The 23,678-nt window shown below is 44.3% G+C and overlaps 1 protein-coding gene across 4 annotated transcripts in view; it reads left to right on the top strand.

Moving 5' to 3' along the window:
- The window catches only part of RAD51B (RAD51 paralog B), a 692,465-nt gene that overhangs the window by 561,229 nt on the left and 107,558 nt on the right, over positions 1–23,678 (top strand). The window contains exon 10 of one of the 4 annotated variants that reach the window (XM_067732477.1): positions 2,400–2,899. The exons of the other annotated variants lie outside the window; for them this stretch is intronic. Coding sequence (XP_067588578.1) covers positions 2,400–2,579 — 180 coding nt within the window. The 3' untranslated portion in view covers positions 2,580–2,899. Of the gene's footprint in view, positions 1–2,399; positions 2,900–23,678 lie in introns of those variants that run through there. 4 annotated transcript variants of the gene reach the window in all.

Here is a 23,678-nt window from a genome sequence, read left to right as displayed (position 1 = left end):
TACCAGGGTAGCTTTTTATTTTCATGCACAGGCGGAGGCCACTACACCAAAAGATCAAGGTTATGCAATAAGGATTATGTTTTATCGCCTTTCTACGACACTGAGCTCTACAACAGGGTTTTTGCATGTGAGGCTTAGTCTGAGGCCACAGGGCTGGAAGGGGGTCAGGTCAAGCTGAGCAGATCTTCGAGCCGATTAACCCAAGAGCTGAATTGTATAGTCCAAGGTAAGGAGTCCTCCCTGGGTGATTATTTTCTTTACACCCTGGAAACTTCGTAAAATTATATAACCAAGAAAGAAATCTCCTTATCAGGGCACTAACCAAGTTAATTCTCTTGTTTATTCTGCTTCGGGGTTGCAAAAAAACCCTCTTAAGAAGCTGGGAAACATTTTCTTTTGGACTAATTTAGCTTTTTATCCACTTGACTTTTATTTACTCTTTCCCTCCTCTGCTTCAATCCTGCCCCACCCTTTTTGCAGCATTTTTATTCTTACCAAAGACATATCCTTAGAGTAGAACTGAAATGGCCTCTACTAGGGATTCTGGGTTGTTGGGTTTTGTTTTGTTTTCAGTTTTTTGGTTTTGTTTTTGTTTTTAATGATCAAAAGTATGTTTTGGTCCACCACGTGCATGGCGTGGGGATGCAAAGGAGTAGAAGGCACAGTTCCTGCCTTCAAGGTTCTTCTGGTCCGGTGCGGGAGATGAACCAAAATGCAGTGTGTGAGTTAAAGAGCAAACTCACACTGAGATACCGTCACAGGCAGTGTTTGATTTGTGATCTAATAAGTGTTTAAAACAGTAACTGCATTGAAGCCAGAGGAAGGTAAACTCATCAGAGGCACATTCATCTTTTCAGGAGAAGGTGGGACTTGAGTATCACTTATTTATTTACTTATTTAAAATAAATTTATTTGTGGCTGCGTTGAGTCTTCGTTGCTGTGCACAGGTTTTCTCTAGTTGCGACGAGCGGCGGCTACTCTTTGTTGCACTGTGAGGGCCTCTCATTGCGGTGGCTTCTCTTGTTGCGGAGCACGGGCTCTAGGCGCACGGGCTTCAGTAGTTGTGGCGTGCGGGCTCAGTAGTTGTGGCTCGCGGGCTCTAGAGCACAGGCTCAGTAGTTGCGGCACACGGGCTTAGCTGCTCTGCGGCATGTGAGATCTTCCTGGACTAGGGCTCGAACCCGTGTCCCCTGCATTGGCAGGCGGGTTCTTAACCACTGAGCCACCAGGGAAGCCCCGAGTATCACTTTAAATCATAGTTTCTCAAGCCTGGCTGCACTTCCCACTCACCACAGGGGCACTTACAAAATACCAACGCCAGGGCCGCACCCCAACCAGGTAAATCCAAATCTCTGCCGGAGGGGCCAGGCGTCAGTGTTCATTTTGTTTATAAAGCTCCCCCCAGTGATTCTACTGTGCAGCCAAGGCTGAAAACCTCTTGCCTTAAATAGATCACACTAGGTGAGTGAGAAAGGACAGGGAAGATGTGGGGGTGAGGATGAACGGCAGAAGAAGAGCAACAGAAGGGCAAGTCGCATGTTCAGAAGACACAGGCTGGGGTTTGCCTCCTAACAAGAGCAGAGGGTTTGTGTATGCATTCATTTGACGAACGTTTATTTAATCAGCTCTTCTCTGCCATTTACTATGTAAGATGCTAGAGATTCAAAGTATAAGTTGATGTCCTGTAGTTGTTCACTGTGTACCTGGGGAAACAGATAAACATGTGAAGAGTACATGCTGTACCAGCATCAAGCATCCAGTGAGCGTAGAGGAGGGGATGGGTGCTACAGCAAGGGAAGGTTCTGTGGGGATGAATGAGGCAGCAGCACGCAGAGTGGATTGGCTGAGGACTCCCTTGGGCAGCTCTCACAGTAACCAGGTGCCTTGTAACCAGGGACTGGAAAAGTTAGAATGAGGGTGGCTATACTTGAAAGAATGATGAAAAAAACTTGATGAAATATTCATACTATTTCTCATCAGATCCTCATGAAGTCTGTTTGTACAAACCACATATGGGATTATATAAATTTTTAAGTGCCCTGGAAGGAGTAAAGAAGTAAATTAATCCCAACTAAGCTTCACACCCCCTTGATGAAATAAATATTATGACTCTCTTATTTCAACAAATTGGAAAGAGGTGACTTTTTCGTATAGGAGGTTTATTTAAATGGACTTTATAATAATATTTTCATCTTCTACTTAGAAGGTACCTTGAAATTACAGAACACTGGAGGGAAGAGCCTAAAATACCCAATAAATTGTTGACAAGACCAACGCTGTTACTCAAACTCTTGATTCTTACTTGAATTCTCAGGCTTTTCTCGAAGTCCCAGGTTTTTTTTGTTTTCTTTTTTTTGCGGCACGCAGGCCTCTCACTGTTGTGGTCTCTCCCGTTGCAGAGCACAGGCTCCGGATGCGCAGGCTCAGCGGCCATGGCTCATGGGCCCAGCCGCTCCGTGGCATGTGGGATCTTCCCGGACCGGGGCACGAACCCGTGTCCCCTGCATCGGCAGGCGGACTCTCAACCACTGCGCCATCAGGGATGCCCCCAGGTTGTTTTGCATCTTGGAAGTATATAGTGTTTCCTTTCTGGTGATGTAATTCTTTGCTCAGTGTCCGTTTTGTGTATTAAAAGACTCAAATACCATCACTGTGACTATTGTGATGGTGTTTGAGTCTGTAATACTGCAGCCCTAATCAGCCCCTCTTCCTTCAGTCTTGCCCACGGTTAAATCTAGTACCTGTCTCTAGTCTTGCATTTGTGAAACCTGAATTGTGAGCCCCTTGAAGGCTGTGACTGAATCTTAGCTGTGTAGCCTCAGAGGCAAGGCAAATGCTTGACACTTACACCTTCAATGCATGTCTTTTGAAAATGAAAAAGAAAGCAGAAGCAAACTCCTTGCATCATACGTGAACCCAGTCTTAAGGCAGAAGGACATACTGCTTATTTAAATCACTCTTCCCCATAGGATTTGAGTTTTGCAGTGTCAGAGTTCCTTTAAAGTATTAGTAATTGTCATTTTAAAAGGTTAGCAGCAAACCTTGTAATTCAAGCAGATACTTCTATAGAAATACTGTAAGAATATTGAATATAGGAATATCTTTTGGTAGAACCAGCCTGCTGGGAGCTGTGAGAGAGTAGGAACCAGGCTTCCCTTGAAATCCTAGTTGGAATTCCTTTGTGTAAGCAAGCCAGAGACCTAAACACAGACCGAGGCAGAGCGAGGGAGGGGTTCTGCCGCTGCTTTCAGGGAACACAGCCTGGGGACTTTGGCCAAAGGGAAGGATAAGAAATCTTTGCTGCTGTCTTCCACAGGTCTTACACGTTCTCCTCTCTGTGGTTGGAAAGGCTTAATGAAGGACTGAATAACTAAAGAAAAGATGATAAATCTTTTCTCCCAGATAAGCTGAAGGGCAGCTCTGGGACAGGAATGTCAAACATATATCCACGTTCACCGAAACAAAGACAGACCTTGGAGATGATGTTTTTACCTGATACAAGTCATAGTTTTATGTACCCCTCTACCTTTGTAAAGTGGTTCCAGGGCATTCATCATGTTTGTTCCCTTGTTTCCTGCCCCAGCTCATCTGCTTGTCTTAGGCAAAGAGACATTTTTTTTCATGGTGACTTGATCCAACCAGAGGAGAAGTTTGGCTGTGCTGCCAGGGTGGGAGAAATTTCTTTTTAAGCATAAATATCTGCAGAAATAGCAAAGGGAACAGAGAATCCCAGACAAGTACATTGCCTTGGGTATAAATGTTCCCCCCCTTTTCGGAGCTGCTCAAGTGAGAAATCTAACGTGCTGCCTACACTCTTCTATCAGAAGTGCTCTAACAGGTATTGAGAGATGGGGAGAATGTATAAAAGGGGAACCCAAAAGGGGGACTTCTAAAGGGATTCTTTTTTCAGGTCACCAGGTAAGTGTATTAAAATGTAAGGAAATTCCACCTGAAAGTATGTAATAACAGCAAATGAATACAGTGAACTAAGACTCAGAGCAGAAAGACAGGCTCTGACGGAGAAAGGGTAACTCACGTACCTAAGTGCACACTTCCTGTTTCTATCTCCACGTTCGAAATAAAAATATCAATATCTTTCCCACCACTCACAAAAACAAAAAACAAAAAACCCAAACTCCATGGGGCGCCCTTTGAAAAAAGTCAGTGTGCTCCAAAAATCACTACTTCTAAATGGGGTCAAGGAGAGAAAACTTACCCTTGAAGAGGTTCCATTGGAAATTGACAGTTAAAAATGCAGGGGTACAACTGCCCCCATGCTTCTGATGGGGGTGCCCCTTTCAGATGTTTTGGCTGTGATAGACCATGTACCTCTACTGAGAGAGAGAGCCCATGTTCCTAGGAGATTTTGAGCCACGTGAGGTCAATAAAAAATAAAAATCAAACCAAAGCAAGGGTTGGGGAACCACCATAGAGTTTTAAATGTCTTTTATTTTTTAATCAATTAGAGTTGCAAAATTAATTGTTACCACCATTTCAAAAAGGAAAAGGTAATTTAACACCAAAAAGTAGAAAGGATGTGTCTGTGAATAAGAATACTGCTGTAACTTGAATACATTTGTTTTTATGGAAGACTTAGTACATGTCCTCATTTCTCTCTTTGAGGATCACAGTCTCTGACTGCCAGGGGCTGGATGGGCGGTCCAGTCACTGAATGTTTAGGTGACTTCCCCTGTGATGAGCCACTCATTTCACAGGTGTTTTGTCACCTCCGTCATTCTCCTCCAGCTCTGACTAGTTTTATTTTTACACACTGTCTGGTACCAAATCTCCTTATTCAGTGACCCTCTCAGTTCTAACTTGCTAAGTAAACCAGGGCAAATAGATGAACGAGAGATTTCTAGGGAAATCTCAGCCGTTGTAGTAAGTAGAAGAGACGCAGGGCTTTGGAGCCAAACTGAAGACCTCATTGTCAGGCTAGGGACAAAGGAAACATAGGAACAACATAGGAAACAGCTACAAGATCTCTTGGACAAGGCAGTGACCTGGAAATCAAGGATGCTGACATTTATTTGGCTCATTTGAAAATGAAGTTTGGACAGGATGTTGTATTTTAGCCTTGGTTGGTTAGCTATGAGTGAGAAGGAAACGAGGCAACATCTTTGGTTAGGAAAAGCAAAGGCGAGAGAAAGATTCAATATCTACATAAACTACAAACTGATTTACAAATGAACCAGCACTTTCACTAGAACGAAAGCATTTAGAATATGACAGTGTCCCGCGTGAGATGCCCTCTAGGGATCATCTTAGCCAGTGATTGTCAACTACAGTGAATTTAAGAATCCCAGGTGTTTGTTAACAATGAAGATTCCCAGGCCCCACCCCCAGTGACCACTCAGGGAGGGTAAGCACTTCCAGTGGTTCTCACACGGGTGGTCCTCAGACCCACATTCTTTTCTAGTCCCTTCACAGGGGGGTGAGCAATTAGGGGTGACTTATTCAGGGTCACACAACTACTACGCAGTAGAAATGGAACTGGAATTAAATTCTCCCAACTTCTAATCTGTTGCTATTTTCACTTTGCTGACTTTTAGTAGGAAAACTCTGGGCAAAAAAGTCCTCAACCCAGTCAAATTACTAGGTTTGCAGGCAATGTGATATTTATATTTCCTCTGACTTTCAGTGGTTCATGAAAAGGTCCTATAGAACTCTGCAGACAAATATTTTTGAAAGGCACCATCCCACCCCACATTGCAATGAATTACCAGATAAAAGTTAGCATTTTAAATTCTTGGGCCCAGACATGTGAATAAGTGACTTTTTCCAAGTTGAACTTCACCGTGAGCATGGACTTCCCAGTGGAATGACTTACAGACAATCCTGCAAACAAGTCTGGCTTCTCTCATTGCCCCTCTCCTGCAACTGTCGTTTGTGCTCAGGGAGGGTAACCCTTAAAATCTTGAGCTTCCTGTTGCCTATCTTTGTAGGCTAAAGGTGTGCAATGGTTTGAGAGAACTGGAGTTCTCTGGTCTTTCGTGTGTCTGGTCTTCTTAGCATGGGAGAAGCTTTGTAGTTATATTTTTTAGTCTTTGCATCTTTAGTTTGAAAAGTCAAGAGTGGGACAGAGAGAGGAAAGGAGGCAGGAGGTAGGCCCTGGGGGGACCCATTTTCTACCATCTTGGAGTCCCACTGTTTGGTATTGAAGAACATCCTTTCTCTGTTCTGGTGCTCCAGGCAACACTAATTTAAAGCCTCTTTAATCTTCAGGAACAGAAGGGGGTTATTAGCCTTTACTGAGTACCTACCTTTGTGGGTGTCATATTTGATAACTCCATGTACATTTTTCCATGAACCCCCGCGACAGCCCTTTAGCATAGATCTCATCATCTACCTTTTTATCAACAGAAAAACCGAGCTAAGAGGATAAATGATGTGTATCCGGTAGTAGTATTGAGATTTGAAACCAAGTTTGTGTAACTCCGGAGCTTAAGTGTTTTTGTTTTTGTTTTTGGCCATGCCATGTTCTCTGAGATGCAGGGATTTATTTTTAATTTAGGAATAAAGTGAGATGCTAGAAAACGAAGCCTTGACTTAGTGATGATTCTTTTGGCTTACAACGGATAGTCCTTATTATTTTTCTCTCTGACTTTTCCGTGAGGATGACTGGATCGCGAATGTCATTTAGCTTACCTCCAAAGCTTACTGAATTACATATTAGAGCAGCACTTCTCACTCTGGGGCAGGGACACTAGGAAGGAGAGGATGGGCTTGTGACTCTTGGCATGTGACTGAATGCTGCCTGCCCTGTCTGTGTATATGATTTGAAAAGCACAGCTTGTCACATGTGTGGCCTAAGCAAGGTCCACCTTGGAGAACTTGTTGTCTGGTTGCTATGGATGGGGGAGTATGCCTGCCTGCGGTGGTGCACAGCCTGGGCCTGTGACCTCTGCTTCTCTCCCAGGGGTCAGCTGTGGCTGTGAGGGTCGCAGCGTGGGACAGTACTGGTTTGCATTTCAGCCTAATTGGAACAGTGCACGGGGTGGGGTTCAGGCCCTTGCAAAATCTTAATGGCTTATGAAATTAGGTGTAGGGGCATGGAAAGCAAAGCATTTACATGATGGAGGTGTGAGGGAAAATGAATCAGATATGTCTGTAGCATTTGGTTTGAATGTATGTAAGTCCAGTTGTGTTACCGTAACATTTTATGATATGCTAAACGTTATCTGATGCATGATTGGTTGTCAGCTGCAATATAACTCATTGAGCTTTCCTGATGTCTGCTGATCTAGGTAATCTGGGATTTTCAGTTACCGTACCGTTGACCTGCTGATTCCTTCCTTCCCTCAACCTTCCTCTTAGCCTGTTGCTCCTCTCTGCACACCCACCCTCCAGTCACCTTCCCTGGATTTTTAAGTCGGTCAGTGGCTCCTGGCAACTGCCTTAGAGTTCAAACGCCTGAAGCAGAGATTTTTCCACAGAGGGTCTCTTTCTGAAAATTTCACTTCTTGGCTTGGCAGTGCTTAAGAGTTCTGGCATCTAGGACAAAGAACGTGTGTGCTTGAGTCTTGGACCCTTGTTTTATTGTTACCAAAGCGACTGTGATTTTGAGAACACCTTTGCAGAGCCAAGCTACAGTGGCCCTGCCCACTGCCTGCTTGCTGAATCCTCCACTCAGACTTGGCAATGAGAGGCTGAGCAGGGATTATGATCCATGACTCGAAGTAACAAAATTCTCTGAGTGTCAGGCTTCCAGAAAGAGGCACATCAATAAAAACCTCTGAAAGTTAGAATTGAAGCATCTGGTGTGTCTGGAAGGGATTGAGCACAGATCACCCGAAGTCTCCACAGCCCTGGCTCTCCGGTTGCTTTGCTCGGTCTACCCGACCATTTATTGAGAGTTTCCTTTGTGCCAGTTGCTGTGCTAAATGCTTGGTGGGCATTTTCTTGTTCAAGCCTCACAGCTACCCTGTGAGAGACGTGTTACTAGGTACACTTTAGAGATGAGCATCTTGAGGTTTACAGAGCTTTTAAAAACTGCTCTGAATCACATAGCTTCTAAGGGGGTCCCCCCATACATACACACTCTTTTCCCTACATGCTTCTGTTCTTAACCATTATCCTGTCCTGAGCCCCATGTTAATGTAAGATTATTCACACACACTGCTTGGAATTAATTGCTGAACATTTCTCCATTCAGCCACTGGGGTGTGGCCACCTTCCATGGTTGTATCAGGTAGAATGCTTCCTTCAAAGAGTGAAATGAGTCATTGTCTTAAGAGAGCTTTGTCTATCTCTGTTAAATAATCATTAGTTATTTCCTATGACAATGTGGCTCTGGGTGGCAACGGAACACCCTTGAGGAAGAATGAGCTCCATGAGACATGGTCCTCTGGATCTCGCCATCCATTCAGGGGGCATCCTGGCCCTTGCTCTCTCAACTTCCGAGTTCTGGCCTTTCCAGCCAGAGTCTTCTCCACGTTCCGATTTGGCTTCAGTGTTCTGCCATGTATCGTCAAAGCAGAAAGAGATAGTCTCTGTGGATTCTTGCCCACAGTGGGGACAGATCATGTACCTGTTCATGGTCTCCTCCAGTGAGAACCTGCAGGCTAGGAGGTACGGTGGTGGGGAGACATCCCTTCCCTCATGGACGATGCAGAATGACATATAAGCCATACCTGCCTCTTTACGCTTTCCTTGCAAACTCACTTTCCCCACAGAGTAGTCAGTGCCATGGTTTACCTTTTAAATCCTTCCTGAGTTGTCAGTTCTTCTCTGGAAGTTTTATCCCAGGACCCTGAGGAAGATTCAGTCACTGTCTAGTGAAATGGGAAGGCTTGGCCGTTCTGTGTTCTCTTACAGGTGCCTCCTTAAAATACAAGTTCAGTAGATCCAATGTGGCCTCACCCCTTTGACAGCTGTGCTCATACCACGCTGTTCTCTCTTGTTTGTAGCTATTTAGACAGTATTCTCTGCAGACATAGAGTCCTGTACTGGTCATGCATTGGAATGTTAGGCTCTTCTTTTTTTTTTTTTTTTTAACGTCTGTATTGGAGTATAATTACCCCACCATGCTGTGCCAGTCTCCGCTGCACAACAAAGTGAATCAGCCACATGTACACATATATCCCCATATCCCCTCCCTCTTGCATCTCCCTCCTACCCTCCCTATCCCACCCCTCTAGGTGGTCACAAAGCACCAAGCTGATCTCCCTGTGCTATGCGGCTGCTTCCCACTAGCTATCTATTTTACATCTGGTAGTGTATATATGTCCATGCCACTCTCTCACTTTGTCCCAGCTTACCCTTCCCCCTTCCTGTGTCCTCAAGTCCAATCTCTATGTCTGCATCTTTATTCTTGTCCTGCCCCTAGGTTCATCAGAACCTTTTTTTTTTTTTTTTTAAATGGAATGTTAGGCTCTTCTTAGTGACTGACCTCCATTTTCTACTAGGGGCTCCATTCTGGAACTAACCTTACCTTTTTTTTACCCCTCTTTCCCCCTTTTCCCATTAGACCTTGCTCCAAGATCCCTGTGACTGCCTCTGCTGAAAGCGTGTCAGCATTTGATCCCATTGCCTGCAAAAGGCTAGTCCTGCCCAAGAGCCAGCCTCTAACCTATTAAACAGCAGACATCTCTACCAAAGGCTTCATTTGTCTCTAGGACCCCTGTGCATAGGGGGTCTCATTACATGTTGTGGTTGTCCAAAGGCCAGGTATTTTCAAAGAAAACCCACTGAGACAAGTTGGCTGAGCGCCGGCCATAGCATCTGTGAAGTCTTGGTCACTTTTTTCTCTCCTAGAAATCTAATATTTTTCCTCAGTTAAGAAATGGTATACATTACAGCTTAAAATCTTTAGCAATAAATCTTCTAGAGCCTGTAATTGTAATAAGAGTCCTTTGTGTGTGTGCTCTAACCATAGACGTGGATCCTCTTATAACTCTTCTATTTTTATCTAGACTAGACTAGTTAGTATTTGACACTCCCTTTTCCTTCCATCCTTCTCTCCCTCCTCCTTCCTTTACTACCTTCAGATCTTTCCTGGGTAGATATATGTGCCAAATGCTGGGAATATGAAGTCAAATAAAGCCCGATTTCCTGCCCTGAAGAACCATGCAGCAGAGGGAAAACACCTAGTAGAGGACGACAGACATAAATACATACGAGAAGGAGCTGAGGGAACTTCAACAGAAGAGAGTGTGGGCATCAGTACTGGGGTGGCCAGAATCCTCACCAGGGAAGGTGTAGTCAGAGAAGGATTCAGAGGAAGGTGTAATGTTTGAGATACCGATAAGACTTGAAAGGCGTATCAGTACTTGCCAGGTGGATGGGGAAGGAGGCTGAGGAAGCTGTATGAACAAAGGCCCCGCGGTGAGAACTGCAAATGGTCCTTCTTTATTGCTACTGGGGAGGGTAGGTGGGTGTCTCTGCGACGGGTGGGGGTGGGGAAATGGGGCCTGTGTACAAAGACAAAGCAAGGAAAGGGAGGGCAAATCAGACTTGATCCCAAAGGCTCTCAGAAGCCCCACAGAGACTTCCAGCAGGGCCATGACATCGGATTTGTACTCTACAGGGCCCTCTTGGGCAGGGGTTTGCCATACAGGTTTGGAGGGACTTGAAATAAGATGCAAAGAAATGAGGGCCTGAATGGAAACAGTGGCCATTGAGATGGAGAAGAAGGAAAAGAGAGGAGATGGTAAGGAGGCAGGATCAACAGCATTTAAGCACAGAGATTGGATCTGGAAGGAGGGGTTGTTTCTGATGTAAGTAAGTGAGTAGATGAGGTTATCGCTCATTGACTGGGCTAGTCCAGGAGGATGAGCAGGCCTGGGGGCGGGGAGACAAGAGCTGGGCTTGCTCGGCACACACACCATTCCCTGCTTATGTGACAGTGTGGCAACTTCCACTCTTCCACCAGACCTCAATGGCTGCCATCAGGAATTAGCTTGGAGATCAGAAGGGACTTCTTGTGCAGAATCTTGAGTCCAAAGGTTCTCTCCCCCGCACTGACTCCCCACCATTACTTCCAGCCCACCGTTCCCTTCTTCCCCACCCTCAAGTGCTGCTTCCTTCTTTTAGAACCCTGGCTTCTGTAAAGAGATGGTGGCCCTCAGAAGGTATGGGAAATGAAGTTTGGAAACATGTGCTGGGGAATGTGAGGGGAAAAGACTTGCAGTCAAGCCCCTGAGCTCAGGGAGGAGAGGGCCTGTGGATGGCTGTAGCTCCCCCTCCAGGGAATTCTGGCAAACTTCAAGTCCAGGGGTGTGGAATCAGTAACCAGTTTGGAGATTTACCAGTTTAGGCTTCAAGGTTTTGTTTTTTAAAGATTCCCATCTGCAAATTGGGAATCAGGAATCCCTGCCTTAGTGGGTCATGCCAGTCAGTTGCTTCTTTGCTCTCGGTCCACTCCCTGCCTTTCCCCTGCTCTACTTGGTACCACAGGGAACTGACAGTGTGATCTGCCTTCCCCAGGTTCCCTTTCCATTGATTCTGCTTAGTCTGGGGCCCTGGAGGGAGGATGTAGGGCAGAGGTATGGGAGAAGCCATGTCTTTCTGCCTCCCTCTCTTTGCTTCCAGCGCTATCTCAGGCAATGACACCAATTCCTTCTCCGTGATCCCTTTGTGGACCCAGCTCCACAAAGAGCTGGAGTTGGGCAGCTCCATCCTCTGGGCCCTAGTAACAGCACCTCTTCCTTGTTCCTCCAGCCCTGGGGATGGTGGTGGCTTCTTACTATTGCTAGTCTCTAGGTTGCCTCACTGTCCCCTATTTTCTTTTCAGCTCTTCCAACACATTTGTAACTAGTTCCCAACATTAACTTCTCTCTCTTAAACCACCTGGGGTGAGTCCCATTTTTCTGAGGGACCTTGATTGACATGGTCTGCATGAGCTCTCTGGTTGGCACATGGTTAGTAAAAGACCCCAAACATTCTCCATTGGTTCTGTTCCCCAAAGGACTCCTTTGTCTACCATGACTCTCCAGTCCTGAGAGTTGGGTTCCTGGACTGGGCTGTCTTGGAGGGCAAACACGTTGTGCAGTGATTCCTGAATGGCAAGAGAAAAGGAGCTCTCTTGGCCCAGTCTCCTTCCTGTGGGATTTTCCCAAACTTTCCAGATGTGTCTAAGCTCAGGAAGCATTTTAGTGGCTGGAAATAATGCCTCGTGGGGGTTGGTGGTTTGAACCAACAGAAGCTCCTCTAAAAGAGGTGTGTTGAAATGTTTCAGGGCCTGTATACGTGTATCCAGACCCTGCCCCTCCCTTGTTGAAAGCATGGCAGGCTCCTTCCTTTAATGGGTTCACGTCGTGGAAGAGGAGTTGGCATTCTCTGAATGCACTGATGTCGCAGAGCAGAGGAGTAGCTCTGAAGGTCGGAATTCTCTCCAGGAGGGACAGGATGGTTAAGTGGTTAGCTACGTATTTGGATTCTAATTCAGATTCCACCTCTGATTCTACAAGGAGAATTCTATAATCCCCTTCTAAGGCCAATAATAATGGCTATGAGATTGATCTAAATCATAATAAATCTCTTCTAAGGCCACTGTTACCAACGTAATGAATTGGAGCACTCTGGGATTTTCATGAGGATGGGCCTCATCCATCTGCAGGATATATTACTGATTTTCTGCGAACAGGCCATGGCTTTCACTGTGCTGTGTCGTGCCCAGTTTCTTAGCAACTTTCAGAAGGGGCTCTGTTGGGGGATTATTGTTGTCTTAAAGCATTCATCAAAGAGAAGTAGAAGTGGAAGATCTATACCTGTGTACCTTCTCAGATCCTTCAATACTGGACCAAGAAGTAGAGAGTAATCTTTTCTAGTCTGTGGCGGCGAGCCCCCAGAAATAGCTAAGAGGCTCTTATGTGCTCTGTCGCTACAGGGAATAGCTGAAACGCCATCCTTTCGAATGACCCTGAATCCAACCCCATATTGATTCATCTGAGCTGTGTCCAGGAAGTTCCCAAATTCTTTAACAGAGTAACCAATAACTAGGATACTTGTGTGGTTAATTTGATGATGCACAGAACTTTATAGACCTTGGGGTCAGGTATATGTTTTCTATTAGAAGAGCAGGATTTTAATGAAGAGGAAGCAGGTGGTGTGCACTAATATGAATAGAGCTTCTGGTATCTCTGAAATGTCCAGCATTGTATTGTACTGCTACTTCTTCCTTCTAACCAAGTTTCTTCTTTTAGCCTACAAGGGAGCTGATGGAACGAATAATAGCCCCAGAAATAATATGGGAGAACTTTTCCATTTGAACGCATCAAAAAGCTAGGATGATTTTTTGTTCTCTCGGTGATTAAAATTAATTCATGGATCCTAGCCTATAACACACATACATAAGCCCACTGTCTTCACCTCTAGGTACCTAGAAAAAAGACTCTCCATTGTGTAAAAAGATAATGGTGTTTTAGAATGAAGTTCTCTCTTTGTCTCTAATTAGATATGTGATCTTGGGCAAATGACTCTGAGTCATAGGTTCCTCTTCTGTAAAATAGATCTAGAAGATGAAGCAATGCCATGCTATACCTCGTTTACTATTTTTGTACAATGAGAGTATTCTTCATTTTTTATGGTAGGGCTTGCCACATTGTTTGTTTGTGCTAAACCATGGGATACAACCCTAGCACTCTGCTCAGTTATTTATTTGGCTGATGACTTCCTCTTGTAATGTTTCTTGACCAGTGGTCAGAGGAATACCTCTTGGAATCCACCAGCAGAGCTTGTTAAAATTCAGATTCCTGGGCCCTCCCAGACTAAATCAGCAGCACTGGGGGGGCGGCCTAGATATCCGCATTTTTATACATTGCTCAGGTGATTCTTAGGGACACTAGGATCTAAGATCCACTGCCAGCTGACAGCACATGGTGTCCATATGACTGACTTTAACTCTCTTTATCCTTTGCATCCAGTCTGCAGGGTCTTAGCTTGGGGCTTACCCCTGACTGGATGATTTGGTCACACCTTTTCATCTCTCTAGGACCGTTTTCTTATTTATAAAATGTCGGGGCTGGAGTATTAATCTCTAAGGAATCCTTGGGTTCTAACAGTCCATGGCAGTAGTTCTTTTTTTTTTTTTTTAATTAATTTATATTTGGCTGTGTTGGGTCTTCGTTGCTGTGTGCGGGCTTTCTCTAGTTACAGCGAGCAGGGGCTACTCTTCGTTGCGTTGCGCAGGCTTCTCATTGCGGTGGCTTCTCTTGTTGCGGAGCACGGGCTCTAGGTGTGTGGGCTTCAGTAGTTGTGGCTCGCCAGCTCTAGAGCACAGACTCAGTAGCTGTAGCGTGCACAGGCTTAGTTGCTCTGCGGCATGCGGGATCTTCTCCACCCAGGGCTAGAACCCGTGTCCCCTGCATTGGCAGGCAGATTCACAACCACTGCACCACCAGGGAAGCCCCATGGCAGTAGTTCTTTAGTGACTTGTGAGAGTTCCTGAACCAATCTTAACAAATCCTATTTCTTGAGTCCCTACTATGTGCTGGGCATTGTGCAACTTTTACATATGCTTCATTTTTTTTCTTTATAGCAACCTATGATATTGGCACTGTCAATATTCACACTTGACACTTAAGGAACAGAGGCTTGGAAAAGTGAAGTAGCTTGTCCAAGTCTACTTAGCTAAGAAGTGGAGCCACAGTGGAGTGGGATTAAACCGGAGTCATAAACACGTGAATAATTGCCGGGGTTGCTGTGCCCCCATGGCTTCGAAAGCCCTGGGGCTTGTCCAGTGTGCTGCTCATTCACCCTGTGTTCCACTCTCCCAGCAAAGGAGCCTGGTTTTGGTTTCCTTAGATGTTTACTTGGCCTCTTGCTTAAGCATTCGCCTCTCCTACTCAGTAACAGTGAAAGGACCTAAAAAAAAAAAAAAAATCCCAGGGCTGGAAACATTTTGTTTCCTACAAAAAGAATATTTTGCAGCCAGCTCTGTGGTCGAAAGTATTTTTCCTGTGGTCTAGGGATGGGTTGGATCCCATCTCTTTTTGGCCAGTGTCTGAGAACTTAGCCTGTGGCTTCCCATCAAGTCAGCACACAGTACACTGTGTTATTTAAATGAGTGTCTAGTGATGTTGAGTGTGTGCACAAGTGGATGGATTGGTCTGTCTGGGTGTATAAGAATGTGTCCATGTACCTCTGGCCTTTCCAGTGCAGAGAGAACCTAGGAGTGGTTTTCCACATGCTGCACACATCAACATAGCTTTTAAGGTTTCATCACTCACACGACAACCAAACAAATTCAGATGCTGACAAAATGAGAAGAGAGTGATATGTGAGCCTTATGTGGATTTGCAAGTGATCAGAAAGCCAAGGGAATCTGAGATTTTGACCTGTCACATTTCTTTCCATTTTCAAATGTTCAAAACCAAGACATGGGGTTGGTTTTATTAGGTGGCAGTGTGGTCTGATGGTGATGGCAGAAAATGGGAATTCTGAGATCCGCCTGCAGCCTGGCCACTTGCAGAGTTCAAGACACTGACCTTTGCCCAGCCTTGCGTAAGTCACTTCTTCTCAAGGACTGCATTTTTCTGTCTGAAAACATAAATTAAAAAAACACACAATAAAACAGCTGTATGCTTCAAATAATCAAAGCTCTTCTATGGGAGATGAATTTTGAGCATTCCAACAGAGTTTGAAGATAAGAAGTATTACTAGTGCCAGGTACATTTTCTTTACTCATAATTTAGATGCTTTCAGTGAGGCTTTGCAGTGTGTGGTAGTGCCTAGAACTTTCTAGCCTTACTTCCTTTGTTCATGCTGGAAAGCCCTTCACGTGAAGAAATCCTACTTGTCCTTTATGGCATGGCCTGGATGATGCCATTTCTTTACATTCTTCTCACCCACCATGAAAAAGTGGCTCTTTGGGTTCCCACTGCACGTGGGTTTTAGGTGGCACTTCCCTGCCACATTAGGTGTTCAGCTAAATTAGAAGGCAGGGCTGGCTCCCTCCTAAAGGTCCCAGCACAGTGCAGAGAAGATGCCAAACGTGTATTTGTTGACTTAAATGAAATAGGCTTCTCCAAGGATGACAAGCTACTATTCATAACTTCAGCATTCTCTTGTGTAGCTTTCCACTTGGGGACTTTTTTAATTTAATTTTCTTGGCCGTGCCACGCAGCATGTGGGATCCTAGTTCCCCGATCAGGGATTGAACCCGCGCCCCTTGCACTGGAAGCGTGGAGTCTTAACCACTGGACCACCAGGGAAGTCCCTGGGGCCATTTCTAGAACTCACCACATCATGGTGTCCAGGGAGAAAAGTCGTAGCCATTGGATATGGGGGCATCACTCGAGGAAATGAGCAAATCCCAGTGATGGAGGGAGTTGTGACTCCTTTTGTTTTTACATTTTAGGGGGGAAAGATGTTAGGGAAGATTTGAAGGGCTATTGGAATAGAAACTAAGCCATCATGAGTGCTTCATTTTAGAGGGGCAGGGATTGAGACAGAAGTAGACCCCAGGCCAAGATTCAAAATTGGTGGCATTGGCTTCAGGGCTGCCCCTACCCTGGGATGCAGAAACTGGCCCATCCAAGTCAGCCCGTGGGAAAGGATGGCCACAAAGAGATCAGGGTTCACCCGTGGGGAAAAGCTGGCGTTTGCTCCATTTCCTCATACAGGGCAGTGGAGCTATTCTCACGGTAGGGTTTGGGGTGGGGTTGGGGTATTGGTAGTGATTTTAGTAAACCAGTTTTCCGATGACAAGGATGTTTCTGTTTTTACCCCTTAACAATGAGACAACAACCCAAATAACAGATCCCTCAGCATGTTGAAATGCCAAGGCTAAATGAACTGGTGGAACTTTGTGGCTTTGGCTGTTGGCTTACAGGCGTATCCGTGCATTAGGGCCATGGCTTGGCAGTAGACAAAGCGGCTGTGTGGGTCCGTAGCAAGCTCTCCGGCTCTGTGGCTTTCTTTGATATGCAACTGAACTTTGGCAAATTTTTCCTCTCAAGTCTCTGTTTATGAAGTTCGGGGGTAGACAGATACCCTCATTACGGAGCCCAAAGCCAACAGCAAACTAGAACTACAGGATGTCTTCCCACATTCACACTCTGCTTTCAAGGCTAAAGAGCTGGCCCACAAGGCTTACAACCAAGGGACGAATTAGGGGAAGAGACCACTGAATTCTCTTCCCAGCTTCACACAGCTCTAAACCTGTAAGCTTGGCCACATCTCTTAAACGTTCTTTCTTCCAAAATGAGATCTCTTAGTTGTCAAAGGACCAGTAAGATCACCAGTTTATGGGTTTCCAGTGTAGTTGTGCTTAACAACAACAGCTAACATTTATTAAGTGCTTAACCGCTTACCATGGTACATGTAATTATCCATTCAGTCATCACATCTTTGTAAGGTATGTGCTATTATCCCCATCCTACAGATGAAGGAATTAAGGCACAAAGAGGGTAAGTCATTGCTGGTTGTTGCTGTTCTTAATCATTATTCACTAAGTTAAGGTACAACTCTGCAGCTATATCTTAAAATTGAACAGCTTTCCTGAATCCCTATCTGCTCAGTTTTTATCACTGGGCCAGAGATAATAAAATTATTGGAATTAGTAGAGTTAGCATTCTTCATTGCTGACTCACCTTAAATTGCAAGTAGCCATTGGCCATTCTCAAGTTATATCATTCTTATATTGAGAAACTTAGAATTAGGACGTTTCCAAAGTCCTGAGCAGGTATATAGAAAGTGGTTAATTTGGTGAACAGGTGGGATTACCCATTCTACTGAACTTGAACAGTAAAGGGAAAACAAATGTGGTGTTGGGCTGAGAAGAGTTTAAAAAATTGGAGGTGGGGTTTCTGTTCAAGTGCCAAGGTCAAGCCAAGGGACTCCAGAGGGGCTGAAGAGTGAGGCTCTATGCCACGGTTTGCATCTGGGTTATTGCTGTGCACCTTTCCTACTCACTTCTATAGGAAAGAGCCTTTGTGGGGTAGCCTTTATGCTTTCTATAGCTACCCCAGGGAATGCCGAGGATAACATTAGCAGCTGCCATTCTTGTAATAGGCACATGATAAGAGCTATACAAACAGTATCTTTATAATCTACTGTGAGGTGGGTTTTTACAGTAACACTATGAAATGGGCATTATTACCCTGATTTTACAGTTGGAGAAATAGGCTCAGAGAGGTTTAAAAACCTCTCTGAAGTGAAAACAACTAGTAAATGGTAGAAAAGGGAGTCAAACTCAGATCTAACTCTAAAGTGACTGAGACTTGATTTTCTTATAAGGAACCACCTCTCTTCAATTTTCAGCCTGTGTTGTACCTACTGGCTAGAGGTCTGACCAATGGAGGGATCATGTACCCTTTCTGTAGAGATGGTTTGCAGCAGTCAGCTTAGAGTCAACCCAGGACTTTGCTGGAACAATCAGAGTTGCTAAATTGGTAGAATGTAAGCCTGGCACTCTTGGTGGCCATCTTTGCCACTGTCCAGAGGGAACCCACTTGAGAATGACAATGAAGTCAACCCAGAGGGGAAACAAAACCAAGAGATTTCATGGGGGGAGAAGGGGAAGTTCTGAGGTCATCGTTTGAGGCCCTGGATCCAACTGTGCCTGAGGTCACTTACCCTGAACATTCCAGTTATGTGAGCCAATAGGTTTCCTTTTCTGTTTAGTCTCAGTTGCATTTGTGTGACTTGCAACAGAAAGGGTACTGAATATTACATGCATTAGATGCTCATAGTTAGGTACCAAGGTGAGGCCAGAAAATTCTAATAATGAGAATCATTATTATTAAATTGGTGTTTATATCCTCCCATTAGGTAGAGAGGAGTTCTGATTAATCAGGCCCCCCTTCCTCATTTCTTGATGATTCCATTCCTGTGTGTCTCCTCTTCCTTTTACATTTGCTCTTCCTCTCCTTGGTTTCCTTTTGGCCTTTTCCTTATTCACATCCACTACTGTAGAGAGAATAAAAAGCATGAAACGTACATTCAGCTTTGCCGATTGATAAGGCTCTTTGAAATAGTTCAGATAAAGAGTAAGAAATAAAATAATGACTTAAAAGCAATTAAAAAATCATTTGGAGGTTTTAGTCAGCCATGGCTTCATTGTCACGTAGTAAGCTTTATGGAAGTACTTGATGTCATTTCTTCCACGACAAAAATACAGCATTTTCTGGTTTAGTCCCACTTAATCATTAATGATGGGCTGTAAAATATTCTTTCTAGTTCAAAAGTGGCATCAAATAAGTAACTGAGATGAAATTAGAAATAATCTTGGAAATGTGGTCATTTAGCAAGCTGGCCTTTACTGAACACAACTACTGTATATTGTACTAGGCTCTGGAAAAAGCAAGGACGAATAAAACATAATGTTCAAAATCTAGCTGGATCGGCAAGCCTAGGAACCACTGGCCATAATGTAGTGTGACGGGCGGGAGGATAGTGAAAACATTGTACGACTGGTCCTGAATAGGAAGGGACCAGGCAGGATGGATGCCAGACCATGAGGGAAGGGGCTTCTGGAACACCCCCTCCGCTGTGTCAGGCAGTAACTCCTTAGTACTGGATCATGTAGGTGGGTCCCAGGGCTGGTGGAATCCTGGAGCCCTGGGGACCTTAGGAACAGCAGCTATTTGCCACATGGCATGGCAGTATTTCAGTATCTTAACAACTGGATCGGCCTGAATAAAAGCCTGGGAGTCATTCTGTAATCAAGGCCTCTTAAAGTAGAGGGGAGGGAGGAACAACGATCCTCCTGAGGCGGAGAGAGGGGGTGAGGGTAGCGTGACGGAGGACTTTTGAGCTGGGCTCTAATGAAATTCATTCTAATTTCATTCTAATGAAATTCATTCAGGGAGAGAGAACAGCCCAAGGTAAGGCATGCCTGACATCTTTAATCAGCAGAGCCAAATTTGGGAGTGATCAGATGGAGAGGAGGTAAGAGGTGAGACTGGGGCACTGAGTGGGCCCAGGTTGAGAAGGACCTGCCAAAGAGTTTGAAAAGTAGATACTAGAGAGCCAAGAATGGTTTTTAAGAAATTAAAAACATGATAGTTCAATGGTGAGGACTTTTGGTTTCTGTGCAAGGGGTCTTGCTTTTCTGATGGAAAGAGAAAACTCACTTTAAAATCAAATAGATATACGATCCGTATGCCCTACAAGGACCCCTCTTTTATAGATTGATCTGATTAATCTGGGAAAGCTAGAGGTACAGGGATTTCTGCCACAAAAGCCTTGGACCGATGTTCACCCTGAGACAAGGAGCTAGGAAGTGAGTGTTTTTCTGCATGTGTCATCTTCTGGATTCCCGAGGCTTTCTGGGTTACTTCAAAGCTGCCCATTTAGCTTCTTACGGGCAGGGACCTCATCATATTCATCTTTGTTTTCCCTAATGTCTAGCTCAGTACCTAGGACATAGGAGGTACTCAGTAAATATTTGTTGAATTAGTGTAACATTAAATAAGTCATTCGGATCTAAGCAACCATTGCTTACACTTATTTTAAATATGGTTTTATATAATTGCAAAGTGTCTTCCCTTTTTAGGTCCTGTATTTTCATTCTGGCATGATCTACTTGCAGTGGCATTCAGCTGGAGTCTATGCCCGCTCGACAGGAAATTTCTGGCAATAACAAATTGTATATCCTGGCTAGATCGCTGACTAAGTATGGCAGAACGCTCACTCTCTCTTTAACTTGACTTTCCCTACCTGTATGAGGAAGAGTATGTTTTTGCTTATTTATTCTGAAAGGGAAAACATAAAAGTAATGCGTGCTTGTTGTGAAAAAAACAAAGAGCAAGAAATATAGAATAATACAGAGTAGGAGGGAAAATCTTTCAGAGGTTTATAATCTTCTAGGCTTTTTCTATTATATATTGAAATATGTTGTGCTCACAATATCATTCATACGTCATGGATAATTTTCCATGTAAATATAGGTACTAATCTTTTTTCATAGCAGCATAGTGTTCCATGATAGGGATATACAGAAATGTAGGCAAGAGGATGATGACATTAACATGAATGAAATGTTGCATTCCTTAAACTCAAAAAATATTTAAGCATTTTTTGTTTCAGTTATTTAAAACAAACAACTTTGATCTAAGCTAGAGAAGTAGCAATCAATAGTTTCACTTCAGAAACAGCTGGCAGCCTGTTAGTATTTGTAGCCCTGCTCTGCTTCATCGTTAACCTTGTCTAACCCCTTCTATCTAGAAACCCCAAAGAGCATAGTAAACGTTACACAAATACTCCGTAAAAGTTGTTCTTTACTGATCTGGACCTTTAAATATAGTTGTTGTTTTTTAACATCTTTTAATAGGGCTCGCCTTAATTGGTCCTGTGTCTTGATCCTGATTTTTAAAGGGGAAGATGGCTCAGAGAACTGCTCCAGGTCACCAAATAAATCCAAGCTCAGAACAATAGGGATTCTTTTGGACCCATCCCCCATGCTGTCCCCCCATTCACACTCCCCCGTCACATGACTTCTGCGAGATGGAGATTCTGCAGCTGTGCGGAAGAGGACTGAGGTCTCTCTGCTCTTGTGTTTCTGGACCTGGCTTTTGTTTTTGTGTTTTGTTTGCATTCTCTTTTTTCTTGCCTTTCTTCTTCTTTGGTGTCTCAGTTTTTATAGAGTCCTGGCTGGCTCCCTTAGGGATGAATCTGCCTGCCTGTTTATACATGAATCCGCAGTGTCATTAGGATGGTTACCTCTAATCATTCTTCCTCGTTGCTATTAGAAGAACTCTGTCTGAGCACTAAGAAAACTTCAATACGTGGGCTCTTGTCTTTCCCATAAAAGCTTTTGTCCCATAGTAATGAGGCAGAGCTCTCATTTACTTCTAAAACATGATTAACTCCTTGGGAAGGAGATGAAAAAAATAGAGTTGTTATTTAAGATGGGTACCCTGGGGGAACAAAGGAGAGGCTTTTCACATTGTTGTACCTCCTAATTGGGCCAAGCCAAGGTTGCTGGGTGCCATTCCAGAAGGCAGCTCCCCGCCTGGTGGGGGACAGGAGCAGCGGGGTGACAGATTGAAGCTGACATTGGAAAGGCGTGGGACCACAAAGAGCTTAGGACTTTTTAAGGCCAGATCTTCTGGACTTGCCTCCTATACCACCTTCCAAAGGGCCCCGGGCGAGAGAAGGGAGCTTAGACCCCACGCTCTGCTCTGTAGCCCCTGACATCAAGAGTTCCCTCACTCAGAATCTCTGGGAAGGGGCTGGTTTGCTTTATTCCTCTCAACTCTATATTGCTTGAACTGTTTATAGTGAACATGTGTTGTTTATATAATCAGAGAGACATAAAGCTATATTCAGAGTGTGGGCAGGGGAAAAGAGAGTTGTTTGGTGGAACTCACAAATAATTCCATAGTGCAGTCAACACTAAAGATAAAAAGTGTTTGTGGGATTAGGATATTTTAAAAGGCACCTAAAAATTCTGAGCAGAGCTGATCCTTAGCATGATGACAAACAGCGAAGACTAACGCCCACACCTCCTTCCTTTAGAGGCTCAGTGCCAGGCCTTGCTGGATCCTACAAAGGGTCCACATTTCCCAGCCCAGAGAACATCTGTATTGGACAGTTTTCTACCCCTTTGATGGTCCATATTCATCTGTATTCTCAGCTTCAGTGTCCTGCATTTTAGGCAAGATTATCTACTGACTTATTCTGGAGAAGTTTCTCTGCCTGATGGAACATGTATGTGTTAAACAGGGAGACCACATGAAGACACAGATTTTGTCCGAATATATGATTCTAATGAGAATTTCAGACTAAACTGACAGCTCCCGGTGATGCCCTAACAACACCAGAGAGAGTTACTATATGAAGTTCCAGCTTCCTTCCATCTTAATGAGCTTGTTGCAAAGACTAGTTCAAACTAGATTGAGTTGAAGCCCTAAGGGAAAGGATAGGGAAGGTACTCTGTTGTCTCTCTGTTACACCCTTAAAGTCATCTGAATTCCTGTCTTGTGTTTCCTTCTTGTCCTTTGCCCTTTTTTTCACCAGAGGAAGGCTTTAGGGAAATAGTAAGAATGCTGTGGTAACAGAGGGAATTAATTTGACCATGCTCTGAAGAAAGAGTGTGTTGATTCCCACTAGCAATAGTTTCTCCACCCATCAGAGCAGGGCCAGGGATGTGGACCATTACACAAACCAGTCCCACTTGACCAGCTGTTTTTGGAGATGTCAAGCCCAGAGTTCAGGCTCTTTACATAGAAACATGTTGCCTTCTTCGAATCAATTCCTGTGAGACTAAAGAAAATCCCGTGTGGCCCAAGCATGATGTAACAGGGATGTGCTTCAGAATTCAAGACACACCCTCTGAGTTCCTGGCATCTTTTTTACCATAACAATCGCACAGCCGCAGCCTTCCTTCTGTGACCCTTGCGAGCCAGGGTTGCCTTGGCTGTATTTCCTAGCGGTCCCGGACAAGAAGGTCCAGCTCTGCCTCCTATGGGTCTGTGGACAGTGCTGGGAAGTCAGGCCTCTCTCACTGGATGCTCAGAGAACTTAGTTTTTACATCTGGACAGAGTTCCTGTGCATCATGCTTTTGTGGTCTACCTGATTTATGGTAGAGAAAGGGAATAGGTTTTTGTCAGTTGAAATTGCCTGTAACAGTATTTAGTTGCTTTAGTTGGAGCCAAATTGAAATTTCCAAATTTCTAAATTCAGACAATGCAACCAGCCCATACTTGTTCAAAGTTACCTAAAAGTTAAAATCAATAATACTTACACTAACTTTTGATTTTTAAAAAAACATGAAAAATAAATGTGGTAT

Source organism: Pseudorca crassidens, chromosome 1 (assembly GCF_039906515.1).
Source record: "Pseudorca crassidens isolate mPseCra1 chromosome 1, mPseCra1.hap1, whole genome shotgun sequence".
NCBI lineage: Eukaryota > Metazoa > Chordata > Mammalia > Artiodactyla > Delphinidae > Pseudorca > Pseudorca crassidens.
The sequence above is the reverse complement of the archived record's forward strand: the minus strand, read 5'-3'. Positions and strand labels throughout refer to the sequence as shown.